Source organism: Orussus abietinus, unplaced genomic scaffold (assembly GCF_000612105.2).
Source record: "Orussus abietinus isolate OABI.00-Male unplaced genomic scaffold, Oabi_2.0 scaffold2, whole genome shotgun sequence".
Classification (NCBI taxonomy): domain Eukaryota; kingdom Metazoa; phylum Arthropoda; class Insecta; order Hymenoptera; family Orussidae; genus Orussus; species Orussus abietinus.
The window spans coordinates 2,252,282-2,274,941 of NW_019396012.1; the positions used below are offsets into that span (position 1 = coordinate 2,252,282).

Consider the following 22,660-nt stretch of genomic DNA (forward strand, 5'->3'; position numbering starts at 1 on the left):
ACTATCAGTATCATGACGTCAATTTCCTTTCTAGTAATTTCTGATTTACGCAGTGCTTGAGCATAGTTTAAGCACGTGATTTGGCGGAAGTCGATCGATCGTAGTACATACAAGTATATAAATGTAAATCGCTGGCCTTTTTATTAGAAACGTGACCTGAACATGCTCTACAGTTTCGTACGTTTTTTAAGGAATGATGGCGCTCCAGGCAAAACGCTATTCTTACGTCATTCGCGTAATTTTATAGAGGAACATCAGATCTGGTTCCGAAGTTTGGCTCGATAACCGCGAGGGCGTTGCGAACGGCCGCCATGTTGGCTGCGCGTGACGTCACGCGTTATCTGATGAACGTTCACTGCTGCCCTCTATGAATTTTCGCAGTGACTGCAAATTGTATTCGCCTTGACGCAGGACGGATAAAATCAATGGCGATTCTCGTCCGAGACATTGCGCCACCTTTAAAACTCTGTCAGAGAATATGGAACTATCATTCTGTTTCCTCGCGGAGGGATTATTTTACAGCATTTTCTGAGGTACCCTCAAAATTACTCTTTCCGCTAGTCAGATTTTATTTGAATTCACCCGCCATCTTGATTACGAATTCCCGACCCTTTAATGAAGTAACGAGGTTTAATTTGCGATTCCACATTTAGGCGCGAAATAATGACGAAGAAGGTACGGCACGTATTTTAAAAAGGCCCGAGATAACCGGCCGAAGAGAAGAGGCGCGAAGAGATTATTGGGACGATCGTAAAATCTCGCCCTGCGAGTCCCGCCACCGTCCATGCCTGAAACGAGAAAGGGAATTCGAATCACGTTTCATCGGACATTCCTTGCTCGGGCCCAATAAAAGGACTCGCTCTCGAGAACGATCGCATTCAGATTATAACATCGGCTACTACGAAAACGCATAAGATAAGGGCGAGACGCTGAAATTCCAGTGCCGGTTGCGATTGCACACCCGTGAAGGACAATATTTTACGTCTCTCGTCCTGGATCTGTGGATATCGTTTACGAGGCGATTAATGAATACCTCGCGGTAAGGATTGCTCGTCCGAATCGTAAATCGGAGCCTTAAGGTGCCATATACGACATTATTAAGAGTAAATACCCCCGATAAGGCGTAATTGGGTCAATTAATTTATTGATCTAACCATTAACAAATGTGCAGATTTATTGAAAAATACGGCATGCCTCGACAGCCCAGCTGATAAAACAGCACACGTGCGCACTGCACACTCCTCTCTGTTCTGGGTACTCTATCTCTTGTCAAGTCAGATGTTTAAATGGAGCCATTAGCGCGTTCCAACAACACGGCCCTGTAGCAACAATCGCCGCTGCGCTTTCCGAAATATCGTGCCCCCTTTCGAGCCTGGCATAGAATATTTCTCAAGAGGAATTAATTCGATAAGGACGCGCATGCGACCGGCGATTGGGACCCGCGGCGTGAAAAATCCCTCGGGACCTGTCGAGCCAATTAAAGCAATGAGATTACACACCTGGCTAGGCAAAACCACGGATAAGAGGGGATCGTTAACGATAACGCCCCGCGATCGTGCACCGGCGAAGAATGTTAATGGAGAGCTTCGGTTTTGTATGCAGGAAGTGGCGGCGCGGCGCGTCTCCCGTAGCGGGACGGCGCCCGGCGCCTCGGCGGAAAAAAAACCCCTCAAATAAGACCGACAAGAGCGAAAAACCAAAAGAAGATACATTGAACGAGGAGAGAGAGGATGTTCCTTTAAATCCCATCGTAAACACACACGGACAGTGTCTCTCAATCGGCCAATGGGCCGCCGTTTAACCTTGCTCTCCTCGCGCTGCACTTTACTCTTTGGATGGCCCAGGAGTCGCTCGACCGCCGATAACTATTCAACGTTATCGCGATTTCTCCCAGAAAAGCATCTCCTCCGATACCCGAGTCCCTTAAGGTCGAGGGGGAAAAAATATAAAAGACATTGAAATGTCCAGAGAGGTCAGATTTCGTGAATTTGCAGGCAGATTCGGGGAGGAAGCTTCATAAAGTTAAGCAACATTGGACACGGACAGGAATGGGAGGGTGGCCACTGGAGAACGCTTGGGAGGAAGAGAGGGGGTTGGTAACAAAATTAAATACGCGTGTATTAAAATAATGTACGATAACTGGAACTTCGCGAAAAATCAACTTGGTACGGTTTTTTGCAGGCAAAAAAATTTCTCTCGGATTTCCTCCCCGCGGCCCTCCAGGAATCCCACCCGGGTGCCTCTGAAACGCTATCGGCTTATTCCACTTATGGACCACGGCGCAACCTCCGAGCGGACTTAATAGTTCGCTTATCAGGTCCGGCATAAAGATATTCATTGTTTCTGGGGAACGCGAAGGCGTTCGCAGCCGGATCCCCGGCACGCCGTTCCTTCTCGCCTCGGCGAAACTTTCCAAGTTCAGCCTCGATCGAGAAATTCCCTCTCGATCTCTCGATATCTCTCGTCTCCGGGAATTTTGCGAGCGCCTAAAGAACGATCAATGGGGTGCGACGCCGGATAATCCCCTCTCGATCTCGTTACACCGGCTAAAGTGGAGCAAGAAGACCGACTAAAGTAAAAGGCGTCCGCGTAAAGCCCCTTAAGAAGCGCTTTAAGGTATTAAAATCCAATCAGGGATCGTCTGAAATTTTCGCTCAGAATTACTTCTCGAAAATTCTCGCGTGAGCGTTCCAAAAGTGCCCGCGAATGTGTCGAATAATTAACGCGCGAGCGATGCGAAGATTTACGCAGGAGCACGATGAACATTCTCACCCGGCGTCGCGAAAAATCCGGGCGCAACAAGATCTTACGAGATTAAATAATTAACAGGATTTTTTATCGAAAAGATGGAAGTATAAATCGAGGAATTATTAATTCGTAGGTGTCTTCCGTCAGATGAGGACCGCTGCCGATGCGACCGGTGGCTTAAATAAAGGAGCAAGGGTTACGGTGTGCCCTGGGCGTGTGGGAGCCGCAGGGGGCGCGGCGGAGCCTGGCGGGGGTTGCGGCCTGCGAGCCGACGCGCAGCCTCTCGTAATGATGTAGCTGTCTCGATTTAGCTTGTCTTGCAGTCTTGTCTGTTAGTACTTAACTTAGTCGGGTCATGCGAGTCTTGTTTTTGTCCGATCCCCGCTAGAGCTGGTCCCTATCCGCGGCGCCCGGGTTTTATCGGGGCGGCGGCGTCGAAGGCGACGGCGTCGCCGGACCTCGGGGCCGAGGAGCGATCCGAGGAGCGAAGCTCCCGGAGCTAGAGACGGACAGCGAGCGGATGAAATCCACACTCGGGGATAGTTTATTTCTTTCCTTTCTGGCGCTACCGCTCACCCGGCGCCCGGTCGTCGAGCCGCTACCGCGGCCCGCGGGAGGTAGCGCGCTCTCTCTCCCTCCCGCCCGGCCCGCATCGCTCGGTCTCCACCGCACCCGCAGCCCGCGCGCATAGGTTCGTCCTTGTCGCGCCCGCATGTCGCGCGATAGCTCCGTCCACCTCGCACTCCCAGGGCCCGCAGTGTCTCTGCCTCTCCGTCGCGCACTCGCGAGCCCGCATCGCTCCTCCTCTTTCGCACTCGCTGGGCTCGCGAGACGCTCCGGCGCGAGGCGGTGGTGTGCGTTGGCGCCAGGCCGCATTCTCGCATTCGTTAACCGACACGAGTAGTTGCCCCCGACCCGGCACTCGGCCCCTTTCGATATTAAGAGCGGTCACGGATCCCGAATTCGCTCGACGGGACGACCGTTCTTAGCGCGTCCTCGGGCTCGAGCCGGGAATTTATCCGGGGACCCTGGAAAAATTCATCCCGGCTCGTTAAGCGTCCCCCTGCCGCCCGCGGCGTTTTCCGCACTTTCTCGTACCGCCTTCATCCTTCTTTATATTCATCACGTCTCGTTTTCAGGTCCTGGCTGAGGTCTCTCGAGGATTGGAGACGCCGGAATACTTCGGGACGATTTCTCTCCTCGGCGGACCAAGGGTGCGAGGGTGTCGCCGGCGGTTGATAAAAAGCTCCATCCGTCTTCCCAGCCCGCAGACGGCGACGCACCGTGGGCGCAGTCACACCGATGTGGGACAAGGATCGCATTCCGCAGCGGCGCTACGTTCCCCATAGGAATGCCTTCGTCGGCGACGAGCGTGGGTGTCTCGGCTTCCGTCAGGGTTCCCTCCTCCTCCCTCAGAACCTTGACTCGCGTTTTCAACGTCCACTCTATACTAGGAAATAATTCAACATTGAAATTTTAGGGGGACTTCAAAACGATCCCGCCTGCCGCTCGAAATACCCATGCGAAGCGCTTCGAAATTTCTGAGACCATCTCCATGGTGGATCCCCACGTGGAAACCTGGGAAATATGCCGCGGGCGACAAGGGAGTGCGTAATTCGCGACTTCGAGTCAAGGTCGATGGAGTGGAGGCGAAATGAAAACAGGAAGTCGCGCGTGGCCACGAAAAGTCGCGGGGCCTTTCGGCGCGACCTTATGTACGCGGTGGACCTCGGTTGAGTAATCGACACGTCGCACCCTAGAGCGTGGAATTATCCAAGTCGGTTGTTTCCACGGACTCTGTCACGTCCGTTAGGTCCTAAGTCTGTGGAGATTAAGGAGCCATAAGCACACGCTCGCCTTACTCGGCTATTTCGGCACAAGAGGGCGAGCACGTCCTTACTTATCTCGTACTCGGTTAGTTATTGTTCTCCGTTTATGATTGTACTCGCGGGACTAAGTCATGGCAAGAGGCCTTTATCTCGCGTCGATTGTCAAAGTCGGTCTAGTCTTAGGACCTAGAGATAGTCCATGGACGGTTTGCGTCGTCCCGAGTTTACCTTGCGAATCGGTCCCCGGAGGAGGGGCAAATGCCTTGTGACTTTGTCACCGACCGGTGTCGCTTAAATGTCAATTATCTGCCGCTCTCGGTTTCGATGTGTCGAAGTAAAGGTCAGGAGTTGAGCAACGCCCCGGTTATCGGTGCAAACATGATTTCCATGTGCAGCGGCCACTTCGGTAGCTCGCCGGAGCGTTGCCCGCCCCCGGAAGAGTGTCCTCGTCGAATCTCCACGGAATTTTAAGAGAAATTCCCTGGACCCCCCTTTGATCTCCACGAGTGTCAAATATTTGACACGGGGGATCGCGCGATCGATACGGCGCACGGATCGTAAACCTCTGCTCGAAGAACACGCGATATCCCTGTGACGTCGATTCCGGACAAAACCCGAATTTTCGCTCTCTCCCAATGCCGCACGCGTCGAGGTGCATGAGGCCCGCTCGTGGCAGCATTATTTACAAATTCCAGTCCGACTCGCCGAACAAAATGAACGATCACCTGTGCAAACGACCGCAAACAATCACTTGTGCAAATCCATCCGACGGGAATCTGGCGCACGCCAGAGAGACGCCACGTGGGTTGGGGACGACCCCGAGGGGAGCAAAATTCCCGGCCGGGCGGTTTTCGAAAATTCTCGCGTCGAACCGCAGAGGGAAACGATCGCGGCCGGCGGAACGGTTTCGAAAAACCGAGAAGATCGAGTAGTCACAAGGCGGGGTTTGGAGGGGAAGGGGGACCGTTCCGGGGTGTTCTCCAGGCGCCGCGGCGGTCGGCGCGCGGTCGCCGCGCGGTCGGCTCGCGGGTCGGGCGGGCAGAGTGGGGGCGCGGGTCGGAGCGAGGGAAGCGGGGCCGGCGTCGCGCCGCGTCGCGTCCGTACGCTCGCGGTAAGCGGTCGTAATAATTCCTGAGGACACGCCGCGGTGGCAGCGATGTATAAGTAAGTCTCGCAGGCGGCCGGGCTGGTTAATGTCGTAGCCGCGTCCGTGGCGCCAACATACCGGAGCGCGTATACATCGGGCGTCCGCGTCCCGGGAGCAGGGAGAGCGACCGCGTCGCGATACGCATCGGGCAATCGGCACTCGGCGAGCTCTCGGGGAGCTGCCGTCCGGGAGTCGGCATCGGCGGCGAGCGCGAGTGCGGGTCGCCCTCGACTCGGGTCCAGGGGAAAGCGGGCCGGCGATCAGGGCCTGCCGGGCCAATCGGGTGGCGCGCGCGCCCCGGGGTGGCCGCAGCCGACCAATCAGGGGCCGGGCTTCCGGCGGCGCCGCCCGATTGATCGAGCGCGCCTCCGACTCGCTCCTCCGCGGAGAGGCAGGCGAGGGTGCGCCAAGGAGGGTGCGCGGGGGCGCGCTCTCGCGCGCTCGCGCGCTCGCGGCTATCGCGCGCACTCGGTGCGTGATTAGCGTCCGCGCCGGAGGACGAGCCCGGCGAGACCGCGCGCGCGAGACCGGACCGGAAAGAGAGGGACGAGGGAGAGGCCGCGATGTCGGGCCTCCTCTACACGCTCCTGGGCCTGGCCGCTAGCTCCAGCCTGCACTGCGCGGTCAGGCGGGAGATCAGTCCCTGCACCTGCCGCCAGGAGGAGTTCTCCACCCCCGTGCTCGCCGGCACCGTCGGCACCGCCGGCGTCGTCCCCGTCGCCGGCGTCGCGGCCCCCGGTGCAGCCGCCGCCGCCGCCGCCGCTGCCGCTGCCGCCGCCGCCGCGACGCTCCCCAACGGAGAGCGTATCGAGGTCGTCTGCGAGCGCATGGACTCCTTCGACCAGCTCGCCCAGGCGCTGCGCGGCAAGTTCACCGCCGACCAGCAGATCACCCTGCGCATCTCCCACTCCCGCCTCGGCGACATCTCCAGGCACGACTTCAAGGAGCTCCGCATGACCGTCACCAGGCTCGAGCTCAACCACGACCATCTCGGGTCAGTCGCCCGCGCCGCCACCCCGGAAGCGTCGCGACGCCCTTCCCGGAGTTTGTGCCCGTTCTTTTGAATGTCCCACGCTCCTTCGGTATCTTTCCCGAGCGAGACCCCGCCGGGACGGTCAAGGCGAATATATACGCGTTATCGATCGATATCGTTAAGTTCCTGTTCTCTAACTACGTCTCTTAGACGCGAGGAAAATCCTGGCCGGACCTTGCCACGGAAATTCGAGTCGTTGAATCGTTCACCATTTTTCTTATATAAATTATCTCAGACAAGGTACGACAAAGTTGACCAAATTGCGGGAAGAACTCCCGAAAGACCGCGTTCGTATGCGTCGATGATCGGTATTGACAAAATTCACTATGTAAAGTATTTTTTGTTCTCCTTTTAAATTCAGGTGAAATGGCACAAACTCGAGGGGCGATGCGGTGTTAATTTCCCGTCGCTTTTTCCGCGGTTAAGATGTGCTCGCGGTCCGGAGTGTCAGGGTTGCCGGGACGCTTCCACCGCGACGCGCCGCGTCCCGAGTCGTCCGCTCGACGGAGAAGCTCGGCCTCGTCGACTTCTTCTATACCGCGAGGCGTGCTCGGCCAGCGAGCAGCGTACTACGCGCGATATCGATAACCTCTTATCCGGAGACACTTCAGAGGGAGACCGAGCAGGCCGCGTTATCGAGCGAGTCGCGTCGCGATCCGTGACTCCCCGCGTGACCGAAAGGTCAAGGTGTCCATCTTGCCGGGGGTCACCTGGACGATTTCGAGCTCCTCCCCTAGCTGGAGCCGATGATGAGCAACGATCTTGGTCTTGATCTTGATTTTACAAAAAAAAAAAAAAAAGTGAACCAAAACCAAGACCACGGTGGACGTGCTCATCACCGACTGCAGCAAACGGGGCTCTCGGCTGGCCGTACGACGCTCCGTCTACTTGCTCACCTCCCCGGGAAAATCCCTAATCGGCCCCTCTAGAAAATGTCTAAACTAGGAATCGATCGAGGAACTAATCGGGGCCGACAATTAGCACGTAAAGCTCGTTCGATAACCCTGTAAATTGAGACAAGTAACGTGGTCCTAAGTGAAGTTAATGCGCCTCCTCGAGTTCTTTCGAGTCTTAAACGGTGACGAATGGCCGTCTCGATTTTAACCGAGGTACTTGTATAAATTTGATCGGCGGTAATTCGATAAGGAATCGGTGCACCTCCGCGTATTATTGTTTATTTACGTGCAGATAGATGTATGCACCGCCGAGTGCAGTAATTGTTGCCCTCTTGATCTCTCCTTAAGCCGCTCTCGTGCGTCGGGATTAATTTACTTGTGAATGACTCTCGCCAGTTTTCTGCTTGTGTGCACGGGGCTTATCTCTTATCGCTCGGTTTTATTTCACTTTTCCCGGCGTCCCGGCGGGATATCTATGCGCCCGGAAAGATAGAGACAAAACTAGGGTCCGCGAGGTTGAATCGGTGTTTGTACTATTGGAGCAATCGGCGGTTGGAAAAAGGAAAAAAAGGAACAGAGAGAATGCCAGAGTCGTTAGACACTGATAGCGCCTTCTTTTCTTTTTCCCGCGGAGGCCTCGCACGAAACAAACTAGCAAGATAAAGGAGCGCAAAACGGCCCGGCAAGTTATCTAGATAATCGTCGCGAAAACGACCTAAGTCGAGATTTTGGCCTTACTTTAAATTCATACCCCTTCCAACCCCTCTAATATACATCCGACTTGATAGGAATTAAATCCTATCTCACGCTTAAACGTAAAAAAAAAATGAAAATCCATTTTCAAGTCCTAAATTAGAACCCCGATTATACAGAAGCCTTCTGTTACACTTAAACTCCGGTTAAATTAAACCGGTTCATAATTGAAGGTCCTAGGTAGGCTAAAAATGTCGATTCTGGTCCCTTCGTTGCAAAGTCTTATCAAAAATCATTTGCAAAACCTTCAAGTCAGGATTAGCAGGAGCGACCGTCTCCTTCCCATGAATTGGCTGACCATTAATCGACGTAACTACTCGTTTTCTCGATCACCTCGCGAACGTCCTTCGGTGAACGCGAATTCCAGCATTCCCGGTAAAGAAAAATTCGGCCACGGGAACTTTTCCCCCCACGATTTTCTTTTCTTTCCTTTTCTCTTTTCTCGCGATTCTCGCTGGAATTTAGATCTTCGAGTTGTTCCCTCGACGAGAGAGTCGAGGACGCTTCGGCTTGCTCGGGGCGACGCCGAGCGTCGTGAATTATCGACTCGACGTCCCACGCGGCGCGTCTTTTCATTCACTTGCAGAGGCGGCGAACATTTTCGCGGATTTTTCTGGGCCACCGAGTCCGCCCCAGACCTGGGAATCTCTGGAATGCGAAGTGAATCGTAAACAGCGATATCCGACAGATACCGTCGCGTTGCACTTTGCTTCGGGAGGCTTGCTTTTTCCGAGACCGCCTCCTGGAGGTCGGATAAACACCGGAAACCACGTGACCCGAGTCGCTGCCAAGTTAGCTATTTCAATGAAAGATTAATAAACGACAAATAATTGACCTTCCCGCAGGCGCCGATAATAATCCCGTGATTTTCAAAGCGATAATATCGGTAAATATATCCCCGCTCGCCTGGAATTGCTCCTCTTCGTAATTTTTTATTTAATATCGCCTCTCGAATTGAAAATGCAAAATGGCCGCCATGACCTTTTTCGCGGGACGTGGGAAAGAGGGGGAGCGAGCGGGAGGAATTATCTGTACGCCGTACATTTATCGTCGGCGGGGTAATTAAATAATAAACCACGAGAACCTGAGTCCGCAAGTGAATAATTAAACCGATAGACGTTCTGTTTTGCGCTCCGCATGGCCAATTCAATGGGGCCTCCAATTATCGCTAATATTTCCCGAGCTTTCGTATTGCGCCTCGCTTTCGTCAACACGCCTCGTGGACTTTCATTCATTTAATTCGCGCCTTTTGTTCTTTTCTTTTTTCCCCTCTCTCGAGGAGAGAAGTCTCGCGATAGCTAACGGAGCCAGATTCGATTAGGAACGAGATCAATGGGCAGGGATTGATACAGGGTGGCTGGGCGAATTTCCGCGTAGAATAATTTACGTTTATTTCGCTTTTCTGGAGCAACGGCAGGGGTTAATGGTGCTGTACTTGCAGGCATGTCGACGGCGAGGTATTTGTCGGTCTTGGGCGCACTCAGTACTTGAGTTTGGCCGACAATGAGATGCCCTCGATACCCAGGCACATCTTGGCTCACCTGTCCCTGCTGAGGACCCTGGACCTCAGCAGGAACCGCATCGGTCGCATCGAGTCCGACGACTTTAAGGTAAGGGAATTCTCATTCGCATGACCGACGAGGGGGACGGAAATAACCCTCGAGGGTGCTCTATCGACGAGCACGGACGTCACCGCGAGGAGACACGAGCCACCTCTCGATAGACATCGTCGATACGACATTAATACCCCAACTCGTAAAATGAGACCCTGCGACACGTTAACTAAAATCCTCCTCGTAATTCTTAATAACAATTATTTTCTAAAGCGACTCTTCACGGAGATTCGGGTTAAGCTTCCAAGAGGCGCCATTTTGCCGATTTTCGAAATCTCTTGAGTTTCATTTTCTCCCTTTCTTTTATAACAAATAGAACGTGATAGCGTGAACGGTGCCGTTGAACTGCAGCCGAGAGAATTTTGTCGGCACGTGTCGTTACGTTTAACACCGTCGACGAAGACGTCCTCCGGGTCTCGGTTCTTAACGCTTACACGCCGTTTAACATCCGCGGCGGTATCTCGATTCAAGTTCCTTCGGGCAGCGATTAAAAGACACCCCGTACAGAAGGCGAGTTCTTGTAAACACGGATGCGTCACCGATAACCGGGAGCCAGGACAGCGTCACCGGCTCTCGTCGCCGATAACGACGGAGCGGGGCAAATAAGCACGTATAACCTCGCCCGGGTTGTCCGTTCCTCGCGTCTCGCGAATTCGTAACGGATGATAAATCGCCGAGCGAAACGGCGATTCACGCGGGAGGAAACGGCTCACGTGTGCGCGTGACCGGCCACGTATGTACACAGTACATAATATATTCCATTAAACGAGTCCGACTCTCATCGAGGAGTGGCCGGGTCTCGTGCCGATCCTTCACGTGCGTCCGCGATTGCCGCACTCGACCAGACTTTATCGTCTACGATAGACGATAAGGATCGACCAGCAGAATTTGAAAATGGTTAACGAGGACGGATGCAAATAAAAAAAAAAAGCGCGACAAGCTAAGGTTCGATTGCAACGTTGGAATTAAAATCCATAATCGAGGATTACTTAACGCACGATTAGAGCTAACCGCTGGATTTCAGGTGTGATCACCTAACGGCCGATTTTAATCTCCGGTTATCCTAATATCTTGACGGTGGTTGGCCCCCATAAAAAGTTGGACATCCTTGATTTGTGGGATTCTCTTGGTGGTTTCAGTACAACCCAACCTTGCAGCATCTCTCCATGGCAGGCAACGCGATCTCGGAGATGGTCCCGGGCTCGTTGCCGCCCCTGGTGAAGCACCTCCACGTCGGCAGGAACCACCTCACGACCCTGAATCGCACGTTACGGTAAGTACCAGCAATATGTAACGAGAGCGAGGCGTCCATCCGACTCGACATCCTGTTTACAATTCCCTCGGCGAGTCCTCCTTAATTGGTGCGTTTATCGGCGACCTAACGAACGCTCGCATGATCGCCGATTAACGCGTGGTAGCATCCACGTCGACCTCCAATTAAGTATGAGGTCCCTTGCTTCGCGAAAATCCAACGTTTTCCCAGATCGAGGATCCCCGGTGGATCTGGGGGAAAAGTTCGAGACGATACCAAGAGGGTCCTTGACTTACAGGGATCTGAATCAGCTGGAGTGGCTGCTGATAAACTCTAACGAGCTGGCTTCGTTGGACGGGGAGTTGCCCTCCTCCGGGCACAACCTGAAGATGCTCTACGCAGTCGACAATCAGCTGACCCACCTGCCCGCGGAGTTCCGATTCCTCCATCGGCTCGAGTCGCTCTTCCTGCAGCACAACAAGATCCGCACCTTGGCCGGGACCCTTCAGAAGGCCCGGCGACTCAAGTTCCTCGAGCTCTCCTACAACGACCTGCAAGAGGTGAGTTACCTTCCGTCCCACCTCGAGGATCAAATCCCGGATGATGAAAGGAACTCGGTCCTCCGATTCGCAGCTCACCGAGGAGGACTTCCTGGAGACGGAGCTGCTGGAGGAGCTTCAGCTGGGGCACAATTCCCTCAAGTCCCTGGGCAGCGTCAACGGGGAGGGCATCGGCGGCAACGGTGCTCTTTACCCTCTCAGGGCGCTCAAGTGTCTAAACCTAACCCACAACGAGCTGCAGGAGTTCAGCTTCTCGTCTCTTCGGGGTCTACGAGAACTGCGCCTCCTGGACCTGTCCAGCAATCGTATCTCCAGACTCTACAAGAGCAGACCATCCACCGAGGTTAGATCGGTCTCCACCCTCCACCCTCGTCCACGATTAATGTTACTAACTACGTATTTCTTACCCCCTCGTAGAACCTCGTCGAGGAAGAGGGCGAGGAGATCGCCGGAGCCAACATCCAAGACATGCGGCTTCAGCACAACGAGCTGAGAAGTCTGGAGGGCTCGCTCTTCCTGGGGATGAAGGAACTGCAGAGGCTCAACCTGAGTCACAACGCCCTGGGGCCGATGATCGGGTTGAGCGACCTCCAGGGGCTGGACAGCCTCCGGGTGCTCGACCTGTCGCACAACGAACTCACCACCTTGGAGGACACGTCGGAGGTGCGTTTCAATAGGTCCCTCCTCTCCATTTTCTCGATTTTCCATATCTTCACGATGATGCTCTCCGCTTCCAGACGTGGCTCCCTACCCTGGAGGAGCTGAACGTGTCTCACAATCGGCTGGTGACGCTCTCGGAGCGCGACTTCCGAGGGTTCCCAGGACTCTGCTGGGCGGACGTAAGCGCGAACCAGATCCGCTCGTTGACGCCGGAGCTGGTGGCCAACACCCGGTGCACCGTCCACGGGGTGCCCGACGTCCTGCGCATTTACCTTCAAGGTACCTGCCAGAGTGTGCTCGCGGCAGAGTCGCAAATGCTGGGAAAACCTGGCTTTATAGTACTTATAAAGTATTCCAGAGGATGGGACCGATAATCCGGTAGCCCGTGTATGCGTGCGCGACACAACGGCGCGTCGATTAACGGAGAGAAAAACGTTTCGCAATCGGCCGCTCGACTCCTGGAGGGGACGGATAACTGGCCGATAACGCGCGCATTATTTCTTACAGGAGTTACATTCACCGCGCGATAACCCACGGCGCCATCGTTGTAATATTTCATTTCGCCCCGCGTTATTTATTGTTCGCGTCGGCCTCCTCGAGCGGTCGTCGCGGCGCAGAGTTTTCCTTCACGAGGCGGCCCTGCCGGTCGCCACGTGATCCCTAACGTCACGGTTACTTCAACGATTTCTGGAAACGAAACATTGGTCCTTCCGTATGCGGAAGACGCGTCGTTAACGACGAGGCGGCGGTATTATCAGGGGAACTGTCGGATGTCTCTTCTAGTCGACGATCCATCTCATGGCGCGGCCGATCGGATCGGTTCATTGACGCGGGGTTCGACCTTTCTCGTGACAACTCTCTCGCGTTACGTAACCCATGGACGACAAAGCCTGACACGACCCTCCCTGACGCTTGCAGATAACCCGGTGATGTGCGACGCCGGCCTGGCAGATCTGACCGTATCCCTGGAGGTGAATCACGCTAAGGTCTACGGGGTGGCCAACGACTGTCCGACGACCCCGGCGACGACCGTCACGACGACGGCGGGCGTCCCGACGTCGCCGCTCCCACCGCTGCCGCCGACCCTGTTCCTGCAGGCGGTCTCGGCGGTTTCCGCGTCCGGGAACAATGTCTCCTTCGCAGCGACCCTCGAGTAGCTCTGATCATCGATCCGGAGGGCCGGTGAACGAGGAATCCCAGGAAACGTCTCATCGGTCAAGAAAGGACTCTCGCTATCCATCTCAGGACCATCCGCTCGCCTCGTCGGACGAGCTCGCCAGGGATATACCCCCGTATCTCCTCGGAGTAGCTGCAGAAAAGTGGAGAAAACGAGAGATAGAGAGAGAGAGAGAAACGTCCCGGTAGACTCGGAGAAACCGGCGGAAGGGATGTCGACGTGTCCCTTTTATTTATTTACAAGTCCTCGCCGACGCTCCGGGGATCCCGGCTACCGGAAGCTTCTTCTTTCCTTCCCTTCTCGAGCTCTCTGCCTCTCCTTTTCCCCGCAATTCGGGATCGGCGTTCTCGTTCCTCCCTTAAGGTCGGGACACTTTGGTGGTATCTCGCGCCAAGTACACATTTCCCGCTTTTGAGCGTGGATCCGTTCAAGGATATTCCTAGCACCCCGTCTCTGCGGTCGCTCCGTTGACTCCCACGGTCGACTGGGAAATCGCAATTCGAGATTATCATCGATTGCTGCAATTGCTCGGGTGCACGGGTGCAGCCCGAGTGCAAGAAAGTAATTGCGAGTTTCGTTCGACGATAGTTGCGTAGGCACTGTACATAGTTCCCATTCTTACGACGCTGTTCTGGGCTGTCCGGAGCGGCCGCTATTAAAGTATCGACGTATCTTTTCTTTCTCTCTCTCTCGCTCGCTCGCTCTTGTCCTTCCTTCTGTTACCTATAATGTGCACGTATTACGGCCGAAGAGCGAAATCCACTTGATTAGGCCTTCCTCTCGAGCGATCAGCGAAGAGTCGAAGCTAGGCCTCAGCTGGACCAAAGTTGAAGTATTTTCTGAAACAAGAGGCATCCGTAAATCTCCTCGAAGCAAAAACGAGATCATACTCGCATTTATTATTTAAACATATATATATATATTTTTATGTAGCTATCACCTTGTCGAACAACATTCGTGCCCAGCTAGGCTAGTCACGCTCAAGATGGTAGACCTCAGGGTTTTGCGGTTCGAGCTGGCAAATTTAGGAATTTAGAAGAAAGATCCTAATGCGAGATCGATGTTACCCGAGCCGGCGATTTATCTCGCGAAAACCCGTCGATTCCTATAGAGAATGGTGGAGAGAGAGCGAGGGGGAGACGGAATGAGAGAAAAAGAGAGCGACAGGGCTCCTCGGGTCAATGAAATAAATAAAATCCGCCGAGTCGCGCTCTCTCGCATTTGCGATTGTCTGATTGGCAGTGGGCGATCAATTGACCCCTTATTAACCGGTGCCAATGGAGACGAATTGTTATCGACACACGTCGCGCATACATAATAAATTGGCCCTCTTCGTGTAGCGGAGGCTCGGATGATTACACGGACCACGTGTACGTTCTTCGCTCGCTGTCGGTCTTGCCTAGAACTGCGTCGTCTTGCTCCGGAAGCTCCGCGGGGTATATCAATGTCAATCGGCAAGTAATTGCGTTCCACCATCCGAAGTATCTCGTAGGAGGCAGCCGTTCGTGCCGACTGCTAGCTTAAATAGCTAGGACACAAAGTCAAAACTAATTTAACTGTTAAGTATTTTAAAACGAGTGACTAGAGTTACATACATAGGTGCCATACGTAGGTAAAGCCGATACCTGTACGTAACTTAGTATGTAAGTAATTTATCCGCGCTGTGATTCGAAGGTTTTTGAATTCCGATCCAGTAGTGACCAGATCGCTAATCAGGATGTCCGCCACGAGTAAAACGACACCTTTAGAGGAGAACTTACGATGAATCTATATCGTTAAGACGATACACCGTTATATTTTAATAAGGACGTTTGACGTTAATATATGAATTGAAATGTATATGCTACAGAACGTTTTTAGATATCTTAATTTTTATTAATAAAGGCTTTACTCTTCTAAGTTTGCGGTTAGTACTTATCCATACTTCGTATCTTAACGTAAGGGAGCGAACCGTTGGCAATGGTCAGGGTTTTAAATAGTGCTTCAAGAAGATATTCCTTAATAAGCAGAGGAATGCTGTAATCTTGGATTGCTTGAATTCTTTGGAAGCAGTCAGAACACTTTTCAGATCTTCCCACTGTCGATTCTCCAGAGTTGGTCGGATCTGCTGAACTGAATTAATAGTACACGAGTTATGTCACCTGTATAGTACAAGAATTACGGTATGTATACTTTGGGCGACTTTACGAACCTTTCCAGCTATCGCTTGACGAAAGAAGATCAACAAAGAACTTCTTGTCTTCGTTGGTTTCTGATGCGAAGAACGAAATCCTAACTTGCTCCTGGTCGTTCACTATCTCCAGACTGATATGAAAATCGAGATATGTTTTATATGCACTGCATGCTCTTTTAAGAGCATCATGACGAGCGGTTGTTTCTTTTTTCCTTGCTTCGATTTCTATGAAAAGATCGTTATTTAAGAGACTATTTATTTTAAAACAATGTTAATGTCTAAATTATCTTCCAAAAACATATTACCTTGTCCTAAATCAATTATCTCCAGTGAGAAACTGTCCTTTTGCGATTTCATCTGTTCGATGTCATTTCTTATCTGTTCGTGATATTTAGTTTTATCACTGATTTTCTTATCCACAATTTTTTGTTGCAACTGCATTGCGTTCAACTTAGATTTTAAATCTTGATCTTGTTCATGCAACTGGGCAATCTTTTCCGCTTGCTCCGCAATCTTCCTTACATGCTCTAGAACATTAAGCAAGGTCGGTGAAATTGGTCCGATTAGAAACAAAAAAAAAATCATTTACCATTTTCTTCTGAAAGATGCTCTTCGATGACATTGGAGAGGTGACATGTGAATTGACTGAACAATTCTGTCATGAGCTTTAGGATTGCTTCTGTTTTTTCATTACTTTCCAGAATACTTTCGATGTTGCAGTCTAATTCTGCCATTGTCACCGTATGATCCATTTTTAAAAAAATGTAGTACCAGCAATTATTATCTTGAAAAACTCAATGAATCTTGTTCAGTCATCTCCAGCCAAACTTTCCTCGGGATAGAACGCTCCTTTCTTTTTGGTCCCCTTTGTTTTCATCTTAACGTAGGAAATTTACAAATTGAGGCGACTTCGTTATCGGCCATCTAAGGGCTGTGTTAATTATTATGCTCAATTAGAATAACATTTGTCTGTATGTACTGAACCGTTTCGTAGAAACTTCTGATGAATGACGACAATCAAACCCACATTATTCACGCAGTTGAAAAACAACTTTCAAAGTTTTTGACAAATGGCGTTTTCCGTTGGCGGGAATAATTTTACGTCACAGAAGATTCGGTCGATATGACGTCCAACCGTAATACGGACTCTGTAACTAGGTTAGAAATGTGCGCTCCTCCATCGGTAAATGACGAAAGGAAAAAGATAAAGAATTTCTCCGAATGGGAAAGGAACGATTACTTTGAGAGTTCACCAACAACAAATAAAATATTATTTAACCATTTCGTCGTCCATACTCACTTTCTAATAAATAATTAGTAACACGCTCGAAATTATTAACGAAGAACAATGAATTCTAAGGGCGTCGAAAGATATTACTTAAGGTCCCCCATCTCGAAGATTTCCATTCGTCGCTCGAGAAGACCGGATAACGACGCCATTTTGAATCCGCGCGCATTTCAAATGCCGACAGTGCACATTTAAGATACAACAATCAACGGTGAAATATGGTACAATTGTTTAAAACTTCAAAAATAATTACAATCAAAACGGCTGAGTATTTCGAAAGTATTGATGTATTGAAATCATTGATTTAAGTCCCTGAATGGGTGCATAAAAACAGATATCGCGAATATCTTGCATTTGTGTTGACTTCTGTTACTACATGCAGAATGAACAAGTTTAAATGCAAATCGATTACTCGCCGATTGAAATGGATACACCCGATACGCGATATTCAAGGACGAATGGCAAAAAAACTGGCGAAAACGGCGTAATTAAACGTTCATTTGCCCGGGCATCTTCCATGATGAAGCGTCGACCTATAAATCGCCAAAAACGATCACGAAAATTGTGCGCTTTGTTGTTGCAAGTGGCACCGAGATACTGTACATACGAAACGCTCATGTCCCCCCTTTAGGCGTAAATCGCGAATATCGCGCAATCATTATTTAATCATAAAATTCATTGTTGATCCAGTTGTTCCCCATATGTGGCTCTACGCATTCGCTCATATAAAACCGCAGGAGGTAAAATGGCCAAAGTCAGAGGGAAGGTTGCGCTCCCAAAAAAATGATCCCCAAAATTTTACTTTTCGCGCTTTTCGGAAGCGTCCTCGTTTTCGTAAGTACTCCACGGTGTCGTCCAATCGTTTCAAGATTTTATCTATAATTTGTTATACATTTTTTTTCTAATAACACGTTTCTTTCTCCACAGTCGGCACCAGTGCCGGAAGACGACGACTTTTTCGGAGTTTCTTTCAACGTCGACAAGAAGTCTGATGGAATCGACGCCGGGAAATATAAATTCGCCCGCACCGATTTATTCGGCAATGTACGTTCTCGGCAGAGAGGGATATTAATTAGTTGTAATTGTAAAGTAATAGATAATATAGTAAGATCTTTTTCCAGATCTTTGGCGGCCCCTCGCAGAGTCTGCAAGACAAGCTCCAAGCGGCAAAGGACAAATTGGAAAATAGTCATAAGAAAGTCCAGGAGGTAAATGACAATGATATACTAATGAACTAGCGAAATTTATGAATTTGCACACAGTAGAAGCATTTCTGATATTTTCTCATTTCTAGACGGTGACTGGTGCTGTTAATCACGGACTGAATGCCGGGTTACAGGTATGGATAGGGTGCAGATAATAAATACAATTTTTTTACCGCGTAAATATTATCAAACATTTTCCAATTTGTAGACAAATCATCAAACTGGAGGCAACGTACAAATAGGAATCGACACCAGTGGAAATAAAGTGGGAGAAGGACATCATACATCGATTGACGGGGTAAGAAAAATGTAGGAAATTTTTCTACACGTGTGGAACATTTTTGATAACACCTGTTATGTCTTCAGAACGCTGAAAACAATGTACAAATTGGAGTGGACTTTGGTAAAGACAAGCTCGGGCATCATACCACAACTGGAGGAGTACGAACAATTTAATTTTTGATTCGCTGTTTTAAATATTCTCGGATTATTAATTAATTTTTTTATTTTCAGAGCTCTGGTGGACATGCTAGCAATGTCCAAATTGGAATCAACGTCAATAAAGACAAGGATGGTCATGGTCATATCAGTGGCGAGGTAAGAATCCCGTGACATTATTTTATACTGGCTCGTATTATTACTTTTTAATAAAACTGATATTTTTTAGAGCTCCCACGAAGTTGGTGGCAACGTACAGATTGGAGTTGAAACTGGTAATAACAAGGACGGCCACAATCATCATATCAGTGGAGAAGTAAGAATCCGTTTACTTCACACTTCCGCCATATGTTCTGATCTAACAATAAAAATCAAATATTTTTAGAGCTCACACCAAGTTGGCAGCAACGTACAAATTGGAGTAGATACTGGCAAAGACAAGAATGGTCATGGTCATCACACGTCCGGAAGCGTAAGAATAAATATTGCCTTATTTCAAGATTAACTTTGATTATACTTGTACTGAATTTTTATATTTACTTATAGAGCTCTCACGAAGTAGGAGGCAACATCCAGATCGGAATTGACTCCGGAAAGGATAAGCTGGGACATGTCCACGACAAATTGAAAGAGGTACCGACGAAGTGTAATAGTCATGTCTGGTTTTAGAAATAATAAAGATACGTGTTAACGCAATAAATTAATTTCAGAAACTTGACAAAATTAAGGACAAGGTTCATCACGAAATAGAGACTGGCAAAGATAAAATCGGTCATGGCCAAGGCAATGTCCAAATTGAAGTCGATGTTAGCAAAGACAAGAACAGTCATGGTCACCATATCAGTGGCGGAGTACGAATCATATTGCTTTATATTACGTTCTGTCATATATTCTCATTTGTCAATATAATTTGTATTTTTTTAGAGCTCCCACGAAATTGGTGGCAACGTGCAGATTGGAGTTGACACTGGCAAAGACAAGAACAGTCATGGTCACCACACGTCTGGCAGCGTAAGAATCTACTACCAGAAATTATTATTTAATTCTAATATCATGTTTTTATTTATATTCAATTGAATTTTTATATGAAATTACAGAGCTCCCACGAAGTAGGAGGCAACATCCAGATCGGAATTGACTCCGGAAAGGACAAGCTAGGACACATTCACGACAAACTCAAAGAGGTAACGAGAACTTGTAACGATAACGTCCAGTATTGGCAAACTCAAAACCGTGAAGATGTATCTTAACCGAATAAAATAATTTCAGAAACTAGACAAAATTAAGGACAAGGTTCATCACGGAATAGAGACTGGCAAAGATAAAATTGGTCATGGCCAAGGCAATGTCCAAGTTGAAGTCGGTGTTAGCAAAGACAAGAACAGTCATGGTCACCATGTCAGTGGCGGAGTAAGAATTTTATTACTTTATATTACGTTCTGTCATATGTTATTATTTATGAATACAACTTGTATTTTTTTTAGAGCTCCCACGAAGTTGGTGGCAACGTGCAGATTGGAGTTGACACTGGCAAAGACAAGAACAGTCATGGTCACCACACGTCGGGCAGCGTAAGAATACTACTACTAGAAATTATCACTTAATTTTAATATCAGGCTTTTTACCATTATTGAATTGAATTCGTGTTTTACATTACAGAGCTCTCACGAAGTAGGAGGCAACATCCAAATCGGAATTGACTCTGGAAAGGACAAGCTGGGACATATCCACGACAAACTGAAAGAGGTACCGATAAAGTTTAATGATCATATCTGGTTTTAGAAATAACGGGGACACGTGTTAACTCAACAAATTAATTTCAGAAACTCGACAAAATTAAGGACAAGGTTCACCAAGGCCATGGTCATGTCCAAGTTGGAGTTGAAGGTGGTAAAGACAAGGACGGTCACGTTCATGTCAGTGGTGGAGTAAGTATTTAATTTACTCTACATATTGTTATATATTCTGATAAAAAAAAAACACACTTTTTTTTCTTAGAGCTCCCATGAAGTTGGTGGCAACGTACAAGTTGGAGTAGATACCGGCAAAGACAAGGACGGCCATGGTCATCACACGTCTGGAAGCGTAAGAATAATTATTTCTAAATCTAAAAATCAGGTTTTCATAGTATTTTAAAAATCTTTCTACTTCTATTTAGAGCTCTCACCAAGTAGGAGGCAACGTCCAAATCGGAATTGACTCTGGAAAGGATCACCTGGGAAGTGTCCATGACAAATTGAAGGAGGTACTGACAAAGTCTAATGGTCATATGTGGTTTTCAAAATAATGAAGACACGTGTTAACCCAAAAAATTAATTTCAGAAACTGGACAAAATTAAGGACAAGATTCACCAAGGCCACGGTCATGGTCATGTTCAAGTTGGCGTTGAAGGTGGTAAAGACAAGGATGGTCATGGTCATCATATCAGTGGTGGAGTAAGAACCCTATTATTTTACACTCGATATTGCCATGTATTTAGATTTGTTAATAAAATTCTTATTGTTTAGAGCTCTCACGAAGTCGGTGGTAACGTACAAATTGGAGTTGATGCTGGTAAAGACAAGAACAGCCATGGCCATCACACGTCTGGAGGAGTATGAATTTTGTCTTGTATTGCTGTCACGTCCTCTTAACTTGTCGACATAACTGATATGCTTTCAGGCCTCTCACGAAATTGGGGGCAACGTACAAATTGGAGTTGAGTCTGGGAAAGACAAGGAAGGCCATGGTCACCATACGTCCGGAGGCGTAAGAATAATTCTTACCTCATACTAATATTGCTATTTTATGATTCTTCAATTGACCTTTTAATCCTGTTTCAGAGCTCTCACGAAATCGGAGGCAGCATCCATGTCGGAGTAGATCTTGGAAATGACAAGAAGTTCCAATTCAATCACACAATCGAAGGAGTACGTAGTCAGTTACTTTGCAATAATGATACATTAATTAATTATTTAATCTCCATTTTTCTTTTAGTCGGTACATGGAATCGGTGACAAAATTCATCACGAGATCCAAGCAGGAAAAGACAAGTTGCAAGAAATTAACGACAAAGTGAAAGACGTACGGGCACATTATTTTTCTGTTCATCATGTACAGCACTATAAATGAACCATGGAATACTATTTTTATAAATTAATATTTTAGAAAGTTCATGAAATCAAGGATAATATTCATCATGGATTAGAAGCTGTGAAGGATAAACTGGGACATGGTCATGGCAATGTCCAAATTGGCGTTGATGCTGGTGTAGACAAGAATGGACATGGCCACCATACATCTGCAGGAGTAAGAATGTCTCCTTATGTGACTTCTTTATTTTCTTCAAATTGTTAATAAAACTCATATTCTTTATTTTTAGATTTCTCACGAAATTGGCGGCAATGTACAAATTGGCGGACAAACTGATAACAATGGCGGATATGGTCATCATACGATTGGAGGGGTACGAACAAAACAAGCAAATCTTGATATCATAAATGTTCTTATTTGTTGAACCGACATTTTGATGTCTATTTAGGGTGTCGGAGGACACGGAGGCAATGTTCAAATTGGAGTTGAAGGTGGCGTAGACAAGAATGGACATGGCCACCATACAACTGAAGCGGTACGAATAAATTATGCATTTTAACATTATACCAGTTCTTGATTGCTCAACGTGAACTTTGTTATGCTTGCAGAACGCTGGAGGAAACGTGCAAATTGGTGCTCAAGTTGATCAGAATGGACACGGTCATCATACTGTTGGAGGGGTAAAGACATATAAACATATTTTAAGTTTTTCCCCATAACTGATTGTTTGAACGATTTTTTAAATTGTGCTTGTAGAACGCTGGAGGAAACGTACATATTGGAGTAGAAGTTGATAAAGACAAGAACGGACATGG

General features: G+C 48.9%; 3 protein-coding genes across 3 annotated transcripts; 2 read left to right on the top strand and 1 right to left on the bottom strand.

Moving 5' to 3' along the window:
• Nucleotides 1-6,148: 6,148 nt before the first annotated feature.
• Nucleotides 6,149-15,567, top strand: LOC105700619 (insulin-like growth factor-binding protein complex acid labile subunit). The gene is made up of 8 exons (XM_012426639.2): nt 6,149-6,718; nt 9,848-10,016; nt 11,159-11,292; nt 11,570-11,831; nt 11,905-12,174; nt 12,249-12,494; nt 12,569-12,770; nt 13,410-15,567. The coding sequence occupies exons 1-8, from the start codon at nt 6,288-6,290 to the stop codon at nt 13,646-13,648; spliced, it is 1,953 nt and encodes a 650-aa protein (XP_012282062.1). The 5' UTR covers nt 6,149-6,287; the 3' UTR covers nt 13,649-15,567.
• Nucleotides 15,522-17,180, bottom strand: LOC105700620. Its single transcript, XM_012426640.1, has 4 exons — nt 16,431-17,180; nt 16,147-16,368; nt 15,860-16,066; nt 15,522-15,780 (listed from the first exon to the last, which is right to left on the bottom strand). Exons 1-4 carry the CDS (start codon nt 16,591-16,593, stop codon nt 15,632-15,634), a joined length of 741 nt encoding a protein of 246 aa, XP_012282063.1. The 5' UTR covers nt 16,594-17,180; the 3' UTR covers nt 15,522-15,631.
• Nucleotides 17,181-19,215: 2,035 nt separating this feature from the next.
• On the top strand, nt 19,216-22,404 carry LOC105700442 (suprabasin). The gene is made up of 19 exons (XM_012426273.1): nt 19,216-19,224; nt 19,319-19,405; nt 19,483-19,623; nt 19,697-19,783; nt 19,870-19,956; nt 20,042-20,182; nt 20,257-20,343; nt 20,432-20,518; nt 20,596-20,700; nt 20,771-20,857; nt 20,931-21,017; nt 21,095-21,208; nt 21,281-21,367; nt 21,435-21,521; nt 21,596-21,682; nt 21,750-21,836; nt 21,921-22,061; nt 22,135-22,218; nt 22,294-22,404. Exons 1-19 carry the CDS (start codon nt 19,216-19,218, stop codon nt 22,402-22,404), a joined length of 1,803 nt encoding a protein of 600 aa, XP_012281696.1.
• Nucleotides 22,405-22,660: the final 256 nt, after the last annotated feature.

Excerpts from the sequence above, each read along its gene's own strand:
- LOC105700619 (XM_012426639.2), top strand. The coding sequence starts at position 6,288 with ATGTCGGGCCTCCTCTACACGCTCCTGGGCCTGGCCGCTAGCTCCAGC. Across the intron at positions 11,293-11,569 it reads ACCCTGAATCGCACGTTACG|GGATCTGAATCAGCTGGAGT; the intron begins GTAAGTACCAGC and ends CTTGACTTACAG. Across the intron at positions 12,771-13,409 it reads CCTGCGCATTTACCTTCAAG|ATAACCCGGTGATGTGCGAC; the intron begins GTACCTGCCAGA and ends TGACGCTTGCAG.
- LOC105700620 (XM_012426640.1), bottom strand. The coding sequence starts at position 16,593 with ATGGATCATACGGTGACAATGGCAGAATTAGACTGCAACATCGAAAGT. Across the intron at positions 16,369-16,430 it reads GCATCTTTCAGAAGAAAATG|AGCATGTAAGGAAGATTGCG; the intron begins GTAAATGATTTT and ends TTAATGTTCTAG. Across the intron at positions 15,781-15,859 it reads GTCAAGCGATAGCTGGAAAG|TTCAGCAGATCCGACCAACT; the intron begins GTTCGTAAAGTC and ends CTATTAATTCAG.
- LOC105700442 (XM_012426273.1), top strand. Across the intron at positions 19,957-20,041 it reads TTCACGACAAACTCAAAGAG|AAACTAGACAAAATTAAGGA; the intron begins GTAACGAGAACT and ends AAATAATTTCAG. Across the intron at positions 20,701-20,770 it reads ACGTTCATGTCAGTGGTGGA|AGCTCCCATGAAGTTGGTGG; the intron begins GTAAGTATTTAA and ends TTTTTTTCTTAG.